Source organism: Micromys minutus (genome assembly GCF_963924665.1).
Source record: "Micromys minutus genome assembly, chromosome: 10".
In the NCBI taxonomy this organism is placed as follows: domain Eukaryota; kingdom Metazoa; phylum Chordata; class Mammalia; order Rodentia; family Muridae; genus Micromys; species Micromys minutus.
The window spans coordinates 55,756,769-55,778,395 of NC_137979.1; the positions used below are offsets into that span (position 1 = coordinate 55,756,769).

Genomic DNA, 21,627 nt, shown 5'->3' on the forward strand with positions numbered 1-21,627 from the left:
AAAAATAATGTCACGTTTTATGGAATAAGTACTTTGGGAATAAAGTAATACAAATTATGGACACTGTCAAAATTGTTTGTAGAGTGGTGAACCAGAATGTCCAAAATCAGTTCTCACTATATGAATAGACACGGCTCCTTCTTTGGGATGTGTCAGAGCAACCCTTGCCTCTCTCTTCCAGCTCACTTGTTTATGACAAGATAATTTGGGCTCTCTTCCCTCACTCCCTTTTCATTGTGGTCATAGGTGATGTGTCAAAGCTTGATTCTTCTATCCAACTTTCTACAACAAAGATGGCACTAGTATGAGTGTAGGCTGGCCAACCATTATCCTTCTGCGAGAACAGATGGGCTTTAAGACCTGAGAGTCACAGTGACAAAACTGGAAAGTCCCCGTCAAGCAGAGATTCTTTTTCTGGGTATTTGTTTGCTTTTACATATATTTAATTGTTTATTTGGTGTGTGTTGGTGGGAGAAATAACAACTTTCAAGAGTTTGTTCTCTCCTTCCAAGATGTAGGACCTGGGAATTGATCTCAGCTCATCAGTCTTGGTGGCAGGTACCTTTATCCATTCAGCCACTCCACTCTTGCATACAAGTTAGTGATTTCCAAATGTAGAACCCAAGAATTAATGAAGACTCAGAAGGAGTAATATGCGTCTAGTTGTGTTCTTGAGTCTTGCTTGAATAAAGCATACTTACTTTCAAGCTTCCTGGATACTTGATGCCATTTCCCTTCCTATTACAGGTTAATAGAAAATGCGCAGAACACATGGGAAAGGTTTCTCACTCCATCAGCAAGAGTTATTGTTTCTGCTGTAACCCTTCCCACCTTTTAACCCCATGGGACTTTCTGTGTTGACTGTGTTCCCTCAGATCTCCAGGGCACAAAGCAGTTGTCTTTCATACTAAGCTTGCTGCATGTGGTGATTCTTGGTGCTCCCTTGCACACAGTGACAGATGAAGCCTTGGATTTCCTATGTTTCTGGTATGTTAGACATGTTTTGACCATGGTTATGACGATCATCTTTAAGACCCAGAACCCCTGTTCTGATTAATCATATAATTTCCATAGCTGTCTCTTCATCATAACCTCATAGACTGGGTGTCAATGAGGATTTGTATGTTGCCTTTATGCAAAAATTGTTCAACAAAGAACACAAAACCATGTAATTTCTCCAAACCTAAAGACAGGATCCATTCTCATTGTTTTCATTCCAAACTTCCTTTCCAGACATCGAAGAATAACTAGGAAGATGACAAAATGAACGAAAGGCTAGGGGAAAGAGAAATGTTCTCCGTTAGAAATACCAAATGCTAACCCCAGAAGCAAACTGCAAGCAGCCTTCTACAGGTGTATATGGGACAGAATGGTTAAAATTGCAAGAACTAGCCATTCATCAGCTTACAAAACAAGTCAAGCTGAATTACAGTTCCTTGTATAGAAACAATGCAAGTGTTCACATTGTCCTACATTATATTATGCTCTGAACTTTATACTTTAAAATACCCCTTTATTTGGTATACATGTGGGGGTCAGAGGAAGAAATTAGATGTCTTTCTTAATCACTTATTAATGGAGTATGCATCTCTCACTAGAACCCAGATCTTCTTGGGTATGCCAATCTAGCTAACTAACTAGCTTATGGGTCCTTGATCTCTAATTCAGAGATGCTGTGCCTACCCAGCTTGAAGTAAATACTAGAGATATACACCCTATTCCTGACTCTTACACGGAAGCAATTTATCCATTGAGCCACATCCCCAACTCTCAACTATGTCTTTAGAATTGGAAGGTACAATTTATTTTGTTTAAAAATGCCTCTATACTTAGAAACATATTGCTTTTCTGGGACTTGGCTACATAAAAAATCTTAATTTTCATGCTAAGGCTAGGGTGTTGTTGAACAGTGACAGGACATTTGTGTCACAGGGACAAGTCTTGGTTTGACTTCCAGAACTGTTTTTTTTTTTTTTTTTTTTTTTTTTTTTTTTTTTTTTTTTTTTTCCCAAAGTCCAAACAAGAAAGCATCCTGCAGCATTTAGGTAAGAGTGTCTCTGTGTGCAGTAATATTTGAACAAGAAGGATACTTACAGTTAGAAAAAACAGATAGTAATAGTTCCTTTCTGGTTCAAAAGGAGTTTCGGAAAAGTTCTGATTCTGCAAAGAAAGAACAAATCAAACATGAAGTTTTATGATCGATAATTTTTATGTAAATGTGATTGGGCCATTGATCAACTCTACTAGTGTAGTCTTTCCCCCGATTTTTCATGGGCACAAAGGAAGTATCAGTTGTTAAGTATGTAACTAGAGGTTCCTGTTCTTCTTCTCATGGTCTGGAAACCATGCAGCTTTTCTCTAAAGGATAACATTCAGTGTTTAAGGATCAGCTACTGAGAGAATCCAGGGAACAGAGGAGACAGGATTTCTCCCAGCAGCGTCCCCTCCTGTACCCATTGCCCCTTGGTGATGCTCTACTCTTTCCTATGATCCTCCACGGGAAACTTAGAACCTCTAAGAAGCAAAGGGAAACTAGTTTTTAGGGAATACACCTGGTCTGTGAGCAAAGTTGATTGGTTGGTGTCTCTGTTCCTCCACTGAAAACCTTTTCTGGTTACAGGAGATGCCATTTCAGGTTCCATACTCCCCACAGTTAAGGGTCTTAGCTATGGTCACCCTCATAGATTTCAGAAATTTTTCATTGTTTTAGGGTTCTAGCTATTCCCAGAGATGCACCCTCACAGATTCCAGTTCTCTCCATATTCTTTCTCTGACCTCACCCTACTTCATCCCAACTGATCCTCTCACTACCTCCCCCCTACAAAATTTCTTTCCTCCATCCACTCCAGATGTTTATTTTATTTCCCCCTTTCAGTAAGATTCAAACATCTCCCTTGGGTCTTCTTTGTTACTGAGCTTCTTTGGGTCTGTGGAGCATAGAATGATTATTCTGTATTCTATGGCTAGTGTCCACTCTTAAGTGAGTATATACCATGCATGTCCCTTTTGGGACTGGGTTACCTCACTCAGGATATCCTCCAGTTCCATATATTTGCCTGAAAAATTTATGATGTCTTTGTTTTAAATAGCTGAACAGCACTCTACTGTGTAAATGAACCACATACTCTTTATCCATTCTTCAGCTGAGGAACATTTAGGTTGTTTGTAGTTTCTGGTTATGAATAAAGCTGCTATGAGCATAGTTGAGCAAGTATCTTTGTGGGATATTGGAGCATCTTTTGGTCATATGCCCAGGAGTAATATAGCTGGGTCTTGAGGTAGAACTATTCCCACTTTTCTGAGAAACCATGAAATTGATTTTCAAAGTGGTTGTATAAATTTGCACTCTGACTAGCAATGGAGGAATGTTCCCTTGCTCCACATCCTTACCAACATGTGCTGTCATTTGAATTTTTTATCTTTGCCATTCTGACAGGTACAAGATGGAATCTCAGAGTCATTTTGATTTGCATTTCACTGATGACTAAGAATTTCAAACATTTCTTTAAGGGATTCTTGGCTATTAGAAAGTCCTCTGTTGAGAGTTCTGTTTAGCTCTGTGCCCCATTTTTAAACAATTATGTTATTTGGTTTGTTGATATGGAGCTATATGTATTCATCTACATGGAGACACCCAGTTTAACCCAGCACCATTTGTTAAAAGATGCTTTCTTTTTTCCATTGTATAGTTTTTGCTTCTTTGCCAAAAATCAAATGTCCATAGGCATGTGAGTTTACTTCTGGGATTTCAATTTGACTCCATTGATTACCCTGTCCAGTTTTATGCCAATATCATGCAGGCTTTATTACTATTGCTCTGTAGTTCAGCTTGAGCGCCTTTGGTAGTTATTTGATTGTAGAGGATTATTTCGGCAATGTTTTGTTTCTCCATATGAAGTTGAATGTTGTTATTTCAAGATATGTAAAGAATTGTGTTGGAATTTTGATGGTAATTGGATTGAATCTCAAGATTGCTTTTCAAAAGATGGATACTTTTACTATTGTAATCCCACTAATCCAGAAGTCATGGGGGATATTTGATTCTTCTGTTATCTTATTTAATGTCTTCCTTTAAAGACTTGAAGTTCTTGTCATGCAAGTCTTTCCCTTGCCAGGACAACAACCCAGCCACAAAACCTTCAATCTACAATTTTTCTGGCCTACATGATGTACAGGAGTAAGAATGAACCAGAAATTAAGAGCATAGCTAACCAATAACTGACCCAGGTTGATACCCTTGCTGTGAGAGAGATCCCCACCCCTGCACTATTAATATAATTCTGCTTAACTTGTAGACAGGCACCTAGCATAGCTATCATCTGAGAGATTTTATCCATCAGCTGATGGAAACAGATGGAGAGACCCACAGCCAAACATTAGGCAGAGACTGGGGATTCTACTGAAGACAGGTAGGGAGGATTGAAGAAGCCACAGAGGTCAAGAACACCACAAGAAAACATACAGAATCAACAAACCTGGGCCCATAGGTGCCCACAGAGACTGAACCTCTAAGCAGAGAGTAGGCATGCGATGGATCTGGGTCCTCAGCACATATATAACAGATGTGCAGCTCGATTTCTTCATGTGAGACTCCTAATAGCTGGAGCAGGGGTTGTATCTAACTCTGTTGCCTGCCTTTGAATCCTTTCCCACTAAGTGGACTGCCTTGCTTAGCCACAATTTGAGAAGATGCACCTAGTCCTACTGCAACATGATATGCCAAGGTAGGTTTATATCTATGGGAGGCCTCTCCTTTTCTGAGCAAGAAAAGGAAGGACAGGAGAATAGGGGGTGGGGTGAGAAGGGACTGGAAGGAGTGAATGGAAGAAAGAAGATACTGGGATTGTCTTAGAATTTTCATTGCTGTGAAGGGACAAAATGACCAAGGCAACTCTTATCAAGGAAACTATTTAATTGGGGTTGGCTTGTAGTTTCAGAGGTTCAGTCCCTTATCTTTATGGCAGGACACATGACAATATGCAAGTAGACATGGTGCTGCATGAGGAGCTGAGAGTTCTATATATTTATCTGAAGGTAGGCAGAAGAGTTGAATTCTACACATTGGCTGAGCCTGAGCATAGGAGACTTCATATTCCACCTCCACAGTGATACACTTCCTCCAACAAGTCTACACCTCCTCTAATAAGGCCACTTATTCTAATAGTGCCACTCACTGAGGCCAAGCATACAAACACATAAATCTATGGGGGGGGGGGGAGCAAGCCTATTTAAACTATCACATTCCACTCCCTGGCCCCCAGAGGCTTACAGCTATAATATAGTGCAGAATGCTTTTAATCCATCCTCAAAGCTTCCTGTAGTCTATCACAATCTCAATATTCAAAGGTCCAAAGTGTAAAGTCTCTTCTGAGATTCATGCAAGCATTTAACTGTAATCCCACATTCAATCAAAGTTAAGATGCAGATCACATGCTTCCAGCACCACAGGATAGAAACATCATACTGAGGAAGTATTAGACCATAGAAGACAAAAGACCTGCCCAGCAAGCTCCAAACTCTGTATCTCCATGTCTGAAGTCCAACTCCTTTCAGCTATGTTGACTGAAGCACACTTCTTTCTCTTAGACTGGATCTACACCCCTCTTCTAGCAGCTTTTCTGGCAGGCATCTCACAGCTCTTGCATCTATAACCTTTTGGGGTCTCCAAGGCAACTTCAACTTCACAGCTTCTTGTTCCAATATCTGAGTTCCACACATGATCTTCTGGAATCCTTCAAAGGGCTTAGATTACTTCTCCAGCTCTTCTCTCTTTAGCATGCTAAGCTCTGACCACTTTGTTCCACTGCTACTGCTGTTCTTGATGGTCATCACATGGCCTTGCATCTCCAGTACTCTGGGGTCTTCTGATAAAACTAGGCTGCACCAATAGCCTCTTATAGGTTTCTGCTATGGTGCAAGCCTTAACTTTTTTGCATGACCCCTTCAGTTCTGGGCTCATGACCCCTCAGTTTAGTTTAACTGCCACTGAGACTATGCATTCACAAATGGCCTTTCCTGGCCTCTCACAGCTCTGAGCCTCAGCTGCTCTCTATGACTGTTTTATGCCTTCAAAATAGAATCTGGGTGATTCTTTCATGTTACCAACTTCAGATGCCAGCTCAATGTCTCTGGAACGCAACTTTTTTTTTTTAGCTCTCAGAACACACTTCCCAGAAGATTTCACTCTAGCTAACAGTCATCAGTTTCCCAGTTACCACTTCTATTACTGGCTCTAAAGCCAGAGTCACATGGCCAAAGCCAGCAAAATCTGCTGCTTGTTGGGGCTGGGATATGGTCCTCTCTGTACTTCATCACCAGCTTTCTGTTTTCAATGATTTTCTTCACTGTTTAAGTTTGGCTGTCCTGAAACTTGCTCTGTTGACTGACCTTGAACTCAAAGATCTGATCTGGATGTCTGGGATTAAAGGGGTTTTACCACCACATGTAGACCCAAGCCTTTCTTTATTTTCTTTTCACAAGATCTTTATTATTATGACCACTATCTCTTAAGATCTTGATTAAAGACATGTTGATGTGGATCAAAAGCATGTATCATTCCACATCAAGATCCAGATCCAAAGCCTGTGTCTTCCAACCTCAAAATCTGGATCATATATGTGCCCTCCAGACTGGAGTACAGCTCATTGTAGATATAGTCAAGTTGACAACTGAGAATGACCATCACAATCTATTCATTGACAATTTAACACACAATCATATCTCCTGAAATCCGAATGAAAACAATGATATGATTCTGTCTCGTTCAGCCACAAACACAAACAATAATTTTAGCAGGGTAGGATCTTGTCTCAAGGTCATCACTTGCTTAATTCAACTTAATATCCTTGAACATAGAATTTAGCTTCATTCCACTTCCTGGCCCCCTTTAGTCTTTAAATATATTTAAGTATATACACTGTACTTATCATTCCTCAATTTGCTGTGTCTGGTCAAACATTCTTTATAAGAATGCAATTAATTTAAATCTCTTAATGTTAGCCTAAGGGTGACTCTTCAGACAGGGCAAAAACCAGCTACATTCTTTACCAAAATATCAGAATAGTCACAAAGCCACACGCTAAAATGCCTCTCCTCTGAATCTTCTTGAGCCAGAACACCACAATTCAAGTCATTCTAAGCACCACTGTTTTTCATGCTTCTACTGGCATGGCCCATTAAGATTCATTTAAAGCATTACACTACTTTCCCAATGCAAAGTTGCAAAATTTACACTCCTCCAAACAAAAATATGGCCATGACTATCACAGAAAAACCCCACTCCTGATATCAATTTCTGCTTTAGGATTTCCATTGCTGTGAAGGGACAAAATGACTAAGGCAACTCTTATAAAGGAAAACATTTAATTGGGGTTTAATTTCAACGATTCAGTTCATTAGCATCATGGTAGAAGGATGGCATCATCCAGGCAGACATGGTGCTGGAGAAGAAGCTGAGAATTCTACACCTTTATCTGAAGGCATCCAGAAGGAGACTGGAATTCTACACTGGGCACTGCCTACACAGTAATATACTTTCTCCAACAAGGCCACACTTCTTAATAGTGCCACTCCCTATGGCCAAGCATTTAAATACATGAATCTATGGAAGCCAAACTTTCAAACCATCACAGGGATATGAAGTAATTTTTTAAATGAATTTAAAAAGGGAAAATAATGAAAATCTTAAACTACTTTAAATATTCAGTCTTTATAATATATATTTGTACCTCAAGACAAAGTTTTGTTAATGGCTTCCCTAGTCTGAGACATTTACAGAAATATTGCACATTTATTACCTGAAAATGTAATATTATGCAGCCTCCCAGTGTAGCAGGTGGAATCAGTACAATAGCAAAAAACAGTACAGTGTCTTTAAAGAAATCAATAATCATAAAGCACATAGAGCTGAAAGAAGCCTGGAAGAAAACGAAATACACATTTTTAGTGGCTTTCTAAAACACAGTGGAAGGGGCTATGGGATGATTTGCCTTTTATGGCCATGTTTTGCTCTTACAAAAAACCCGAGTTTAGTACACACACTAGTAATTCCCACCTCCCTGTAACTCCAGCTCCATGAAACACAGCACTCTTTTCTGGAACCTTCACCTGTGAACACCACACACACACACACACACACAAATCTTAAAACCAAACATTAAATGTATTTTCACTTTATTCTAATCTTATTTTCATTGTCATAAAATTAACATTATCATAAACATTTCTTCCTAGACTTGGCTAAAAGCATTTGGGTTGGCATTGGAAATTGGATAAAGCTGAACAAATATGGGATCTGATGTATAGACAAAAGAGTTTATGTCCAGTTTCAATCACAGAGGAACAAAAATAAAGTAGTTATATTACTTGGGGATTTAACAAGTAAGCTATAGGCAAAAATCAAAGAGAAAAAGTTTTGTATTGAGCAGAGTTGCATTTTGTAGAAGTATATTCTCAGAGATATTGATAAGTTTATTAATTATGTGACATGCCTTTGAGTACCATTGAAATGGATGGAAAAGAAGCCACGGGTGCAAACTTTACAGCACTACCTTAAGTCTTCCTTTCTAAACAATGGGATGGCAGAGCTTTTCTAGAAGCTTCTGTGGTACTATTCGATTCGTTCTGATGTTACAGTACTGTCTCTGGCTGCATTTGCATTCTAAAAGCTTCTAAGTTTCCCCATAACAGATCACAGATGCCTCTGGATGAACCTGTGAGCATATCATGCGAGGTGAAATGTGGATCTATCCTTATTTCCATCTTAACAAGATGCCTGTGCTCAGCATCCTACTGTATAGACATCCCATCGGCTTCTACCGTTCCACTGGATAGGTCTGCCTTTCGACCCTTTTGAGCTTTTACCCTATTTGCCTTGTTTTCTAGATAAAATCATATCTTCAGAATATATATATATATATATATATATATATATATATATATATATATATCATCACTAGAAAATCTCTTTCAGGGATTAATGTCTGCTTTGTATATGCATGCTTATGGCTTTTCTTATTCAGTTGTTGGGCACATCTACATCCATATCCATACCTATATCTACCTATATAATTCTCAATATTCAGTTTTCTGATTATATGCCCTATGTCTGTGTCTTTGTTAACTTGTGGAAATACGTGACTGCTGCAATGAAACTGAATAAAGTTAAATTATGAGCAGTGGGTCAAATACAGGCTCATCATCGTTTAATGCTGGAGCGTATCAAGCCCTCCAGAGTTTAAGATACAAAATACCGGGGAGGAGCTTCATTCTCACTTAACTCATCGGATGAAAAAACTATGTAATATGTACAGTTTCTCCCTCAACCATCTCAGACTCTAGTACACACAGAAAATCAAGTATTCATTAGACAGTAATGTAATCAAGGTGCTCAAAACATAAATGCTAGAATAGATACATAGAAGTTACATATATTCTCCTTCTAAGTTTAGAAAGTGAAGATTTTAATAAATGATTCTTAAGGACTTTCTCAGCAATCAGATTTAAGTCTTGGATTTTTTAATTACCAGTATTTATAGCTTTCTGAAAACTTGGTAAGCTTGGTTACTCAGTTAATTCGTTTTCCTAAAAGGAATTTCAAAATAATACCTACGTTTATAATTCTACAACTAATTCTATTACCTCTAAAGAAAGTAAGATGGAAATAGGTAAATGTTAACACACACACATATACATATATATTATATATACATTAGATATATGTATATATATATAATGGAACTAGTGAAAATTTGTCAGAAAAATAAAAACAGCAAACATACTTACAATATAGAAGCAAAGTGACCAAATGCCACTATTTTTTCTCCCCTTGCGATAAATGAATGAAATCACGTAAGTCATGAAAATGATCGACACAGCATAGCCACCAGCATAGAGAATCTGAAACCAATAGGAATCTGAGGATAAATTCTGTGGAATGTGAAAACATTTGAATGTACTCATGTTGTGAAACAGTGTCTTCATGTTCCCTCATTCATGACGATTTAATATCATAGGGATTGCCATTGCTCAGCAGAGGCATCAAACACAAACAGTTAGGGGGGAGGTGACTGTTAGTTGTCTGCAAGCAAAAGTTTACATATAATAATTAATGCAAAAAAAAGATGACTTTGAAATGGTAAGAATGCTTTAGGTGCTCTGAGAGCTCCTGTCTTGCCGATGGATGTTTGCATTCACGGTGTAGGACCTCAGATTCTGGCACGGCATTACCGGAAGGTTTTCTCTGGGGGAGAAGGTGTGGTTGACAAAATGACAATACGCAACCAGTGTTACTGAATGTCACAGACAGAGCAGTCAGGGGAGCCAGTCACAGTGGCACAGAGTTTACTCTTAGCACTTAGGAGGACCTCCATGATTTCAAAATCAGCTAGGACTGCTAGGACAACATAGTTAGACCCTGTCCAAAAAACAAAACACACATTAAGAGACTATTATAATAGAAATGGAAAATATTAAAAATGGTATATTACATGTTACTGTTCACTGGGGGTTGAATCATTCAAAGATAGTTGTTTGCGGGATGGTGTCAGTTACCTGAATAAACAGGTCTCCAGCTGTGAACACAATCTCTGAAGGGGCCGAGGCATAGAATGCAACACAGGCAGATAAAATGAGTGCACAGTAGACTGGAATCTCAAACAGAGCATGTCCAAACCAGTATGCAGATGGGGGGAGCCCTGAAATCCACAGCTGAAACTGAGCTCTGTTCTGATAAGGAAGAGCAATCACCAATGGATATTGCTTTTATAAAAATATGAAACATATAGAAAAATAACCAAGCAAGTTATTCATTATTAGTGATTAAGCACTATACAGCCTAAGGGACATGGATCATTACAAAGCTTCTCTATCAAAATTGCTATTGTTACTAATAAAAATTTTGTCCTATTGTGTTATTGTAGTTAATAACAGTAAACTATCCGAGTTACTGACAGAGCAATAATTCAATTAATTAAAGATTGACTTAATGCCTCAAAGGAAAATTTCCCATTTGAGTGTTGATCTTCAGTGGTAAAACAATTCAGCACCTATCCAAATGAAAGTAACCAGTTTCTTCCATGTAAAATTGTCACGTTGATTTATTCCCAATGGAAATGAATGACTAAAACACGGTAAGTAATTGCATCTTGCATGGTACTTTCAGATAGCTTTGTCATTTCTCATTTTTAAAGCCATTAATGTGTTTCATGGTAATATATATGAATTATATGTTGTATTTTATGTTTCACTAAATTTCATAGTTTAAAAGCCCACCAAATGATAAAAATCATAAAAGTTTTTTTTTTCCCAAGTGTGTTTTCTGTCATTTCTAGTGCCTTAGATAATCTAATTAAATGTATGGTGAACTTTTACTATTGTTCCTTGAATCATTAAAGCTCAGCTTATTTTTTAGAGCTAAATTTTTTCTTTCTGCACTTCAGTTTTACTGTCTATTCTTCTAGGTCATTCTTTTTTTCACCTGTGTGTTTGTCCTAAAAGCCACATCCATTATTTTTGTATACAGCTACATTAAGTACTTACAAGAGTTTCACCTGACTTGTTTCATTCTTATATACATATACACATACATGTATATGTATATATATAAGTATATAGAAGTATATATATATTATATATATAAGTTAAGTTTTATATAAATATATATATGTTTCCTACATTTTTTCTTCATCATGTTCATTTTTTTAGCTAAATCCTTGATCAAGTTAACTTTTCCTATTTGCTACTTCTTTCATTTTCTTTGTCATTTATGGAACTGTTCTCAATTGATAAGTCTTGCTCCAAAGTTCGATCCTTTGACAAATGCCTGCAATTGTATAACTTCTTAAACACGCCCATCTTTCAGAGATCTGTACATTCTTGACATCACAGAGTTCTACTCTATGCATACATAGCTCAGTCTTGGCAATGCATTCCCAGCAACCCCTGTGTTGTGTTCTACTGCCCTTGCTCTGTGTAATTCCTGCATTGACAGAATGCTTAGAAGCAAATTCCAGTCACTCTATTGGATTCTGTGTTCTTTCTCTAGTTTAATAAGACCTTAGGGTGCTGCCTGAGACCTCTCTGTGTTCCATGAGCTACTTCCAGGAAGATATGTGTGATGTACAACTCAAAGTTTTATACCATATTTCATCCAGTCTTCCACTGAAAACATTAAGTTTTAGGGGATCAAGTCTCATCACCATGTCTCCATCATTCAGAAGGAAACAAACCAAACGATGCTTTTATCTATCTCAAATTTTCCTTTCTCATGGTCTTTCTGCTCATCCTCCCCTTCTCTTTCCTTTTCCCTTCCTTTAGTTCATTCTTAATTTTCGCTTCTATAAAGCACAATTGTATATTAATCAAGTGCTTAGTGTATAAAACTGCACACCAAATGAAAGGGAAGCCCTATAATCACACTATAAACAATTTGTGATTATTTAAATTAATTAAAGTTTCCATTTTTTTTACTACCTTATAGTCATCAATGCTGGTCATAGAAATATAGGGAGAAACACAGGCCATCAGTAGGATCCACAAGAAAAGATAAGCCATGTAATCAAATTGTATGTAGCTTCCATCCTAGGAATGAAAGTAGTGCAAAGTTGAAAATCATTGTATTACACTGCTCAAAACATCAAAACCTAAAATATTGTCTTGTGTCTGTTTTAAGGTTTCCCCCTCCTTGCATGCTAATCCAATTTTTAACATAGATTTTGCTAATATATTCAATTTTATAAGTAAACAATTGAAAGAAGCTACATGATATGATTTTAAAAATGGAAAGCAATAATGAGAACAGGGGTTTGTTATGAAATTAAAACTCTAATGTTTAGGCTGATGCTTAAATATGATCAATATTTTAGGCTTTAAATAATTATTGTCATATTGTGTCACTTTAAACCAATGCAACCAATTCAATATTCAGGAACTCCAGCTCACAAATTTCACAACTTAGTTTTTTTCCACCTCTCCTCCCCTTCCTCCTCCTTTTGATTTCTTTAATATAGTCTTATCCTGTAATATAGGATGAACTTGAACTCATAATAATCCTGCCAAAACCTCCTAAGCACTACTGTTATAGGTGTGAGTCAGCGTGCTTAGATTTATCTCTCTTAATTTAGCATTTAGTGCTCACAGTGAATAGCTCAATTGACTATGCATAGTCATATATAATATACTGCAACATACTACTATATGTCAAATTAATATAGATACTAAGGTAGATACAAATTATAATCTAATATATAAAAGAAAATAACAAGACCATTAGGATTATTCTGAATGAATTAGTCTAGAAGGCTCCAGATATAGTAGAATCTACAAGAACATACCAACCTCAGGAAATGTGCTGCGGTCAGTTTGAATGTGTGCTGATGGTGTGAATTGTCCAAGTAGTGCATTACTCACAATATCCACCAGAACCGGAAAACAATTCATTCTTTTGGTATTGCATGCCAATGTAAAGTTGTAATCCTAAAATGTAACAAAAAGATTTATCAGTCTGGAAGAAGAAAACATAAATCTTGCCTGCAAAACAACCCAGATATTCCACAGCAGAAGAATGGATGCAGAAAATGTGGTTCATTTATACAATGGAATACTACTCAGCTATTAAGAACAAGGACATCACGAGTTTTTGCAGGCAAAAGGATAGAACTAGAAAATGTCATCCTGAGTGAGGTAACTCAGACCCAAGAGGACATGCATGGTATGTACTCACTAATAAGTGGACATTAGCCCAAAAATGTACAGAATACTCAGGATACAATCCATAGAACTCAAGAAGAGTAAGTAACAAGTCAAAGGGCCCAAGTGAGAATGACTCAGTCCCATTTGAGAGGGAGAAGAAAGCAATCATGGGGAAGGAGTGGAGGAGAAAGGAGGGGGGGGTTTGATTGTGGGAGAAGATGAAGGGAAGGAAAACATAATCAGGTCTTGGGGCAGGGGAGCAGGAGTGAAACCCTGAAGGCCAGCAGAAAGAATAAAAACAGGCAAGCTCAGGAGCTAAGAGGTGAGGAAACCCTCTAGGATGTACCAAAGACCTGGGAGGTGAGAGATGTTCAGGACTCAAAAGGAGGGAGGGACCTTAGATGAAATGTCCAACATCGGGATGAGGGAACTAGTAGAAACACAGACATCAAATGGAGGGATGGGGTTGCCATCCCACAGTCAAAAAATTCTGACCCGGAATTGTTCTCGTATAAAAGAATTGCAGGTACAAAAATGGAGAAGAGACTGAGGGAAAGGAGGTCCAGTAACAGGCCTACACTGGGATCCAACTCAAGGGGAGACTCCAAGGCCTGACACTAGTAGTGATGCTATGGTGTGCTTACAAACTAGCCTGGCTGTCCTCTGAGAGGCCCACCAAGGAGCCAAACAAATCTTGTGGGGCGCTGCCTGCACATTCTCCATTACAAGGTGGCGCTGACATCCAGCTGGAGTTAGCAGTAAACAAGTCATGTGCGCACGTGCTGGGTAACTTTCCACTCCTTGAGATCTGCCTCTCCCGTGGCATCATAGGGCCTGATGAGTTTCAACCAATCAGGGGGCTCCACGTTCAAGGCAAGGACTGATTCCTATATAAGGGGATGGGCTAGATAGTTCGGGGTCTTCGTCTTCACTTGTTGCAAGCTTATGCTCTGCCTCTCGAGAGCATTAAAGCTTTACCGCAGAAGAATCCTATTTCGTGTGCCGCGTCGTTCTTGCTGGCGAGACGGTTGTGCGGGACAAAATCAGATGCAGACATTTGCACCCAACTAATGGATAGAAGCCAGGGACTCCTGTGTTTGAATTAGGGAAAGGCTGGAAGAAGCTGAGGAGGAGGGCAACCCCATAGAAAGACCAGCAGTCTCAACTAACCTGGACCCCTGAGATCTCTCAGACACTGAGTTACCAACCAGGCAGGATACACTAGCTTATATGAATCTCCCCACCAGAGGACTGCCTGGTCTGGCCTCAGTGAGGGAAGATATACCTAACCATCAAGAGACTTGAGACCCCAGGTAATGGGGAGGCCTACTGGGGTAGATGGTGTAGCATCTTACTGAAGATGGGGGAGGAGAAATGGGATGAGTAACTGTTGGTGGGTGGACTGGGAGGGGTACTATAAAATATTAATAAAAAGTATGCAAAACTCTTCAATTACTAAAAAGATGGCATATTCTCTGTGATACAGCTGATAGACTAGAGGTTATTCAATTTCCTCCTTTGAGATACATAAGTCAATTCTGTAATTTTTAAATACTTTAATGAAGCAATGGGATGTAATCAAATTTTAAACAAACCTCTAATAGGACAAACTGTGGTTGCTGTCCTGTAGCCATTTGCTTGGAATCCCAACATTCCCTCCTGAATGGAGAAGTGAGAGGGATAAAACCCAAAAAATTCATGAAGCCATAATGCCTATGAGTAGCTTGACTAGGTTTAGTTACATTACTGAGGAAGAGAGGACTCTTCTGCGGAGATGGGTCTACAAGCTGAGCAGTGAGCTGTAGGGCTGCATCTTTGGGAATTGCCACCCATGTTGGGATGAACTCTGATGATACAGATACACAATCCACCCATAACTCCTGTAAGAAATCCTACATATTGACTGGTTCCCTCAGTGAGGCTTGTTTGGGATAATTCGAGCTTTATTTACATCACTTCAAGGAAAGCCATGTAACATTTACAGACTGTATCTGATTTAGGGATTATATTTGGAACCTCTGGCTTGAGGCTCAGGATAGCAAGTATAAATTATATTTTTTATTCTTTTACATTTATTCATTTGTGTGTTTTTTCTGTGTATGTGTGTATATGTGTGTACCCCTGTACATGTACATACATGTTCAATGTGTATGTGTGAAAGTCAGAGAACAAGTTGCAGGAGTCAATTCTCTCTTTCCACCATATGGGTTCCAGGAATCAAACCCAAGTAATAATTATATAATGAGCTGATAGTGAATGTAATGTTATTATATTGAACTCATGAATAAAGTTCTCCGAATAATGAATGAACGTACAGATTTTATGCATTCTCTTAAGTAAGTTTAATGTTTAAATGGCATAATCAGCCAGAATTCTCTTCTCAGATTTACAGATATGTCATTTGAAAATAATGTCTCAGATGCCATTTTTCATTAAATTGCTCTATAATAGCCATAATTCTGTTAACAGGAGATGCACGTACCTTCTCACCACCTGATAGGATGATAGCTCCATTATACCGACTGTCTTCTGTGCCATTTCTAGTCCCAAAGGCATCAACTTCCAAAGCTATCTTCTGCTGCTCCAGCGAATGTATGAAGTCATCGATCTTTGCTCCTAGTAGACAAGAAAATGTAAAAGGCACTGCAAATCCAAGGGAACACCACAAAGTTATGTATCAAAAGGACTCTTCACAGCCACTTGATTGTTAAAGCATTGGCTTAGTCAGGATTCCCACTCCTGTACAAAACATCATGACCAAGAAGCAAGTTGGGGAAGAAGGGGTTTATTCAGCTTACACTTCCACATTGCTGTTCATCACCAAAGGAAGTCAGGACTGGAACTCAAAGCAGGTCAGGAAGCAGGAGCTGATGCAGAGGTCATGGAGGGATGTTACTTACTGGTTTGCTTCCCTTGGCTTGGTCAGCTTGTTTTCTTATAGAACCCAGGTCTACCACTCCAGGATGGCACCACCCACAATGGGATGGGCCCTCCCCCCCTTGATCACTTGTGGAGAAAATGTCTTACAGCTGGATCTCATGGAGGTATTTCCTGAACTGAAGCCCCTTTCTCTGTGATTAACTCCAGCTTGTGTCAAGCCAATACATAAAAACATCCAGCAATAGTATGGATTTTAATTCTCCATATATTTCTTTTCTGAGCAAGTACCTTCTGTTCCTCTTTTGCTCTATGTTCATGCATGTATGTTATTATATGTGTAAGACTACATGGATGTGCACATGCATGTGGAGGCCAAAGGTCTGTCAGGTATTTTCTTTGATCACTCTTCACTGTGTGTATTGAACCAGGGTCTTTCCCTTGGGTCAGAGCTCACCAACTCAGTCTGTCTGGCCAGCTGCTGTCTCTGGGATTGCACATAGGTCTCCACATCCATCAAGTTTTTTTTAAGCCCATTTTTTATTTGATTTCAAATATGCATAGAAACTATCTTGGTCATATTCCTACTCTCCACTACTTTTCCTAAATCATTCCAGCTACACCTCCTACCTTGACACCTTCCCCAGTTCCAGGCTCTGTTTCTTTATAATCTGTAGAGTCTGGTAAGTGCTGCACCTATGAGTACTGGCATGGGCCATCAACAGAGTGTGATACCTTCGCTATTTTTCTACTGTTGTGATAAAACGCCATGACCAAAAGCAACTCTCACATGTTGGGGTCGGGTGTGTGTGTTTACTTCCACTCACACTTGCACTTGTGATACAGCATGAAGAGAAATCAGTCATACCCGACACGCCTATGTTGGCTTTGAGGATCTGAACTCGTGCTTGTCCAGCCAGTGCTTGACCCAGTGAGATTCTCGCTGAGTCTCCTAAGGTTCTTTTATAGACCTTCTAAATTTGGTCGGATAATATAAGAATGCTCATGTTCTTATGGTCTCTTCTAGTTAAAAATAACTCTGATAATGAAAAACTTTTGTTAACATCTTGGACTTTTAGAATAAGACTTCCAGGCCTAATATCCAAGGTATACAAAGAACTCAAGAAGCTAGGCAGCAGAGACTCAAACAACCCTATTAAAAAATGGGGTACAGAGCTAAACACAAAGTTCTCAATTGAGGAATATCTAATGGCTGAGAAGCATCTAAGGAAGTGCTCGACATCATTAGCCATCAGGGAAATGCAAATCAAAACAACCATGAGATTTCACCTCACACCAGTCAGAATGGCCAAGATCCAAAACTCATATGACAGCAGATGCTGGTGAGGATGTGGAGAAAGAGGAACACTTCTCCACTGTTGGTGGGGTTATAAACTGGTACAACCACTCTGGAAATCAGTCTGGCGATTCCTCACAAAATTGGACATAGTACTACCTTAAGACCCAGTTATTCCACTTCTGGGCATATACCCCAGAGAAGCTCCAACATACAACAAAGACACATGCACCACAATGTTTACAGCAGCCCTATTTATAATAGTTAGAAGCTGGAAAGAACCCAGATGTCCTTCAGTAGATGAATGGATACAAAAATTGTGGTACACTTACACAGTGGAGTGCTACTCAGCTATCAGAATCAATGACTTAACGAAATTCTTAAGAAAATGGATGCATCTAGAGAATATCATCCTGAGTGAGATAACCCAGTAACAAATGAACAGACATAATATGCAGTCACTGATAATTGGATATTAACCCCAGAAATCTCTGAACACCCCAGAAACAATTCACAGACTATATGAAGTTCAAAAAAAAAAAAAAAAAAAAAAAAAAGAAAGAAAGAAAGAAAGAAAAGAAAAGAAAAGAAAAAAACCATTACGCTTAATCTTTACACACCAAGAAACTTTAATTCTAGGTCACATCTTGTTTTACATGTACTTTATTCTCATTGTAGCTAGTGAGATCTTAATGCACACTATCAAACCTTTAAAAAAACCAAGTACTGACAAAAATGTATTCGTATACTTTTATGCAAAAATGCTTAAAATCTGTACATTTATCTTTGTTTTTTAAAATAAAATTGTTCAATTAAAAAAATAGAATAAAACTTCCTAGACTCAAACAGCATATTGTATTAAACTAATGGCGGTTTATCTATCCAACTATCAAGTCTCTTTATAATCATCATGACATGAAACTTTGGGAATATTTTTATATAAACCTTGATTTTCAGTATGTGCTGACATAATACATTATCTCCTTTATCATGTATTGTTGGCTCCGTTGTTCCAGTTTAATATTGAGTTTCCTAAACTGAGTGTAAGACACACTCATCTTTTCATCGCGTGTGTCTTTCCTACGCAATGTTCTTAACGGTGACAACATTCAGAAACTACGTATTAGAGATGTTTTTTACCTGTTTTGTTGATGATTAGTAAGTTCGTGAGGGGCGCCTGCGGCTGTTGGCCAGGCGTGAGGAAGTACATCTGGGGAGAGAGCTCCCAACAGTAATCCCTCTGCTGAACTATCCTGTGAACATTTGCCGACAGAACATGCAGGAGTCCGATCCCCAGAATCAGAATCCTACATGGAAAAAAAAAAAAAAAAAGACAACAGAGGTTGATAGCCATTTTCCAGTCTTCAAAGCACTCTTTCAAAGGCAGAGCTATATTACAAGCAAGACATGCTTAAAGAGAGACCTTCATACGTATGGTCCTATGTCTTGGTTCTTAAATGGTTCCTTGTCTTTAAAGTGGAAGGAAGAACCGAGGGTTTATTCTTGGTGTACCCACGTCCCTTTCTGCCCTCTGACCGACCATGGGACAGCCTGTGCAATCTCAGAAGGTGGCTTCTAACAAGCGTGACAAGTTGAGATGTAGCCTCCTTTTCTCTGCATTTCTGCCAATGCTCCCGACCTGCTGCACAGTGTTCTCTTCCCCAGACTCACGAGTTGCTCTTTGCTCCCCACCCCCCCACCATTGTCTCTAGTCTTGCTCGTGGCAACAGCTTCCCAAGCCTCGCCGTCTCAAACCACTACTTATCTTTGTGCTTTTACTTTCCTTTGATTCCCACTTGGAAAGTTTAAAAATTGGATCTGAGCCCTACAGCGCCAGTACCGGAAGCGCATCCTCATCTCCTTCCAAGCATGGGTGGCACAGCCACATCCACTGGGGACGGTGAGAGTCATGAGGGCCAGCACAGCTGTTTGACACAGCTCCAGCAAAGCTGAGCCAAATGCTGCAATCGCTGTCCTGCTGTCTCTGCGCATTGTATTCTTGGGGACTTTCGGCATGAAACTCATTTTATATCTTTTCTTGAGATAATTATTTCTGAGTTTTGTTTTTTTTTAAAGGAATTTCTGAAACTTACTTTTGCTTTTAGGGAAAGTCCTAAATTCACTCCTGCTTTATTTGGCCACTATTTAGAAGTCTTTTGTATGCCCTAGAGATTGCAGTAAGTTTGGATAAGCAAAAGCTAGGAAACTGTAAACGAGACCTGTGACTCCACAAACCTTCTCTCCGCATCTGCACCTAAGCAAGCTCAAACAGGATCATTGGTAAAGGGTAAACAGGGTTCATTGAAAAACTCTTACTGGCTAGGAGGATTAGTAACAGATTCTAGGTCCCATTTTATAACATCCTTAGAGCCCTCTGAAAAACATAGTTTAAAGATAGGAGAGTTGTACAAGGTTCACCCCCTGGAGGAGTAGACTTCACCAAATAGGAAAGATTGGCTAAAATAAACTTTTTCTACTTCATAGATGATGAAAGACAACAGTAAAAGGAGTTACATGTGAATGTTTGGTTTTCATAAAAAGAGCTGTTCAGATATTTTCTGTTAGTCTGGGGAACTTAAAACTGTGAATACTGCCAGCCCCAAAGCATACATCATGCATGTATTTGCTTTGATAGAAGACATTCCTTAGAGTCTTTGAATTGGAGTTATAGGGCTAATAATACAAATAAAATCGGTCCCGTTTGTGCTTTCTAATTGCAACTGAACTTGTAACCCCAGACGCGTATAATGAAATATCAAATACACATCCACGGACGAAAGGATATAATGTGCACTCCTTGGATAATCATTCGTCTGACTTGGTTCTGTGAAACCTGTGTAAGTGAAGAGGTGACCGACTGCTGATCTGCAAGATTCTTCCGACCACCACACCTGGACCACTCCTCCCTAACCGGCACCTTACATCATCTTGTGGGCCATCTATCAACAGGCTGGGGAAGGGCCCCAGCACATGGGGAACTCAAAGACTTCTTGCCTGCTCTGTGGCTCACCCAGTCTGTTTTCCAAAGCATTTTTGAACTAACCACGAAGATCCTTCTTTTGCTTTTAATCATGATAATGTCCTCCATTTGAAGCATGGATTCAGCCAGTATTGACTGGAATTCTAGTGTATGTTCCAGATCCCATGAGGGGACTAATTTACAAGGTAGTTGACTATAAGATGGGCCCAGGGTGCTAAGGTCAAGAGATAGGTTCCTTGAGAATCAATTGGTATCTTTGATGTTCAACTCCTAAAAAATGCCTGACACTTGGCAGAGCTTGAGAAGGGACCATTTGGGCATAAGAACCACAGAGAAGAGGGAGAACCTGAAGATGTGCCAACTTTACAAGCATATTACAGTTCTAGAGAATTCTGTGAAGTCTGAGTCAGGACACACACACACACACACACACACACACACACAACTAAGTTCTAAAGTATCCATTGTTTCTACCATGGAGACTTTAAAGGAGTAATGGCAGTGAAGAAAGACTCAGGGCCTCATACTATCTCTAAGAGGTTTTTTTATTCTTTCATTCAATGTATTAATATAATAATGTGTAACTACCAAGACTGTTAACAGAAATAACAGGCATGGACCTGCACTGGAATTTATTTCTATTACTATCCTGTTGTTCTATTGATGTATGTTTTAATGCAACATTTGGAAGCCATGGCGATAATTTAGTACTCACAGAATAACGATGGATTTCCTTTCGTACTTTAACTTCAAGAAGCGAAGCCTGGTCACTGCACAGAGTTGC

The 21,627-nt window shown here is 39.0% G+C and overlaps 1 protein-coding gene across 5 annotated transcripts in view; it reads right to left on the reverse strand.

The window, feature by feature from the left end:
• The window catches only part of LOC308425845 (ABC-type organic anion transporter ABCA8A), a 67,154-nt gene that overhangs the window by 12,503 nt on the left and 33,024 nt on the right, over positions 1-21,627 (reverse strand). For 4 of the 5 annotated variants that reach the window (XM_080923420.1, XM_080923416.1, XM_080923417.1 and 1 more), the window contains exons 19-28: positions 21,559-21,627; positions 19,004-19,170; positions 16,172-16,305; positions 13,336-13,473; positions 12,472-12,579; positions 10,552-10,758; positions 9,784-9,897; positions 7,797-7,916; positions 2,095-2,160; positions 1,184-1,275 (exon numbers count right to left, since the gene is read on the reverse strand). The exon at positions 21,559-21,627 is cut by the window's right edge and continues 130 nt beyond it. In XM_080923420.1, the coding sequence (XP_080779546.1) occupies positions 1,184-1,275; positions 2,095-2,160; positions 7,797-7,916; positions 9,784-9,897; positions 10,552-10,758; positions 12,472-12,579; positions 13,336-13,473; positions 16,172-16,305; positions 19,004-19,170; positions 21,559-21,627 (1,215 nt within the window). The remainder of the gene's footprint in view (positions 1-1,183; positions 1,276-2,094; positions 2,161-7,796; positions 7,917-9,783; positions 9,898-10,551; positions 10,759-12,471; positions 12,580-13,335; positions 13,474-16,171; positions 16,306-19,003; positions 19,171-21,558) is intronic. The other variant, XM_080923419.1, reaches the window with a different exon arrangement.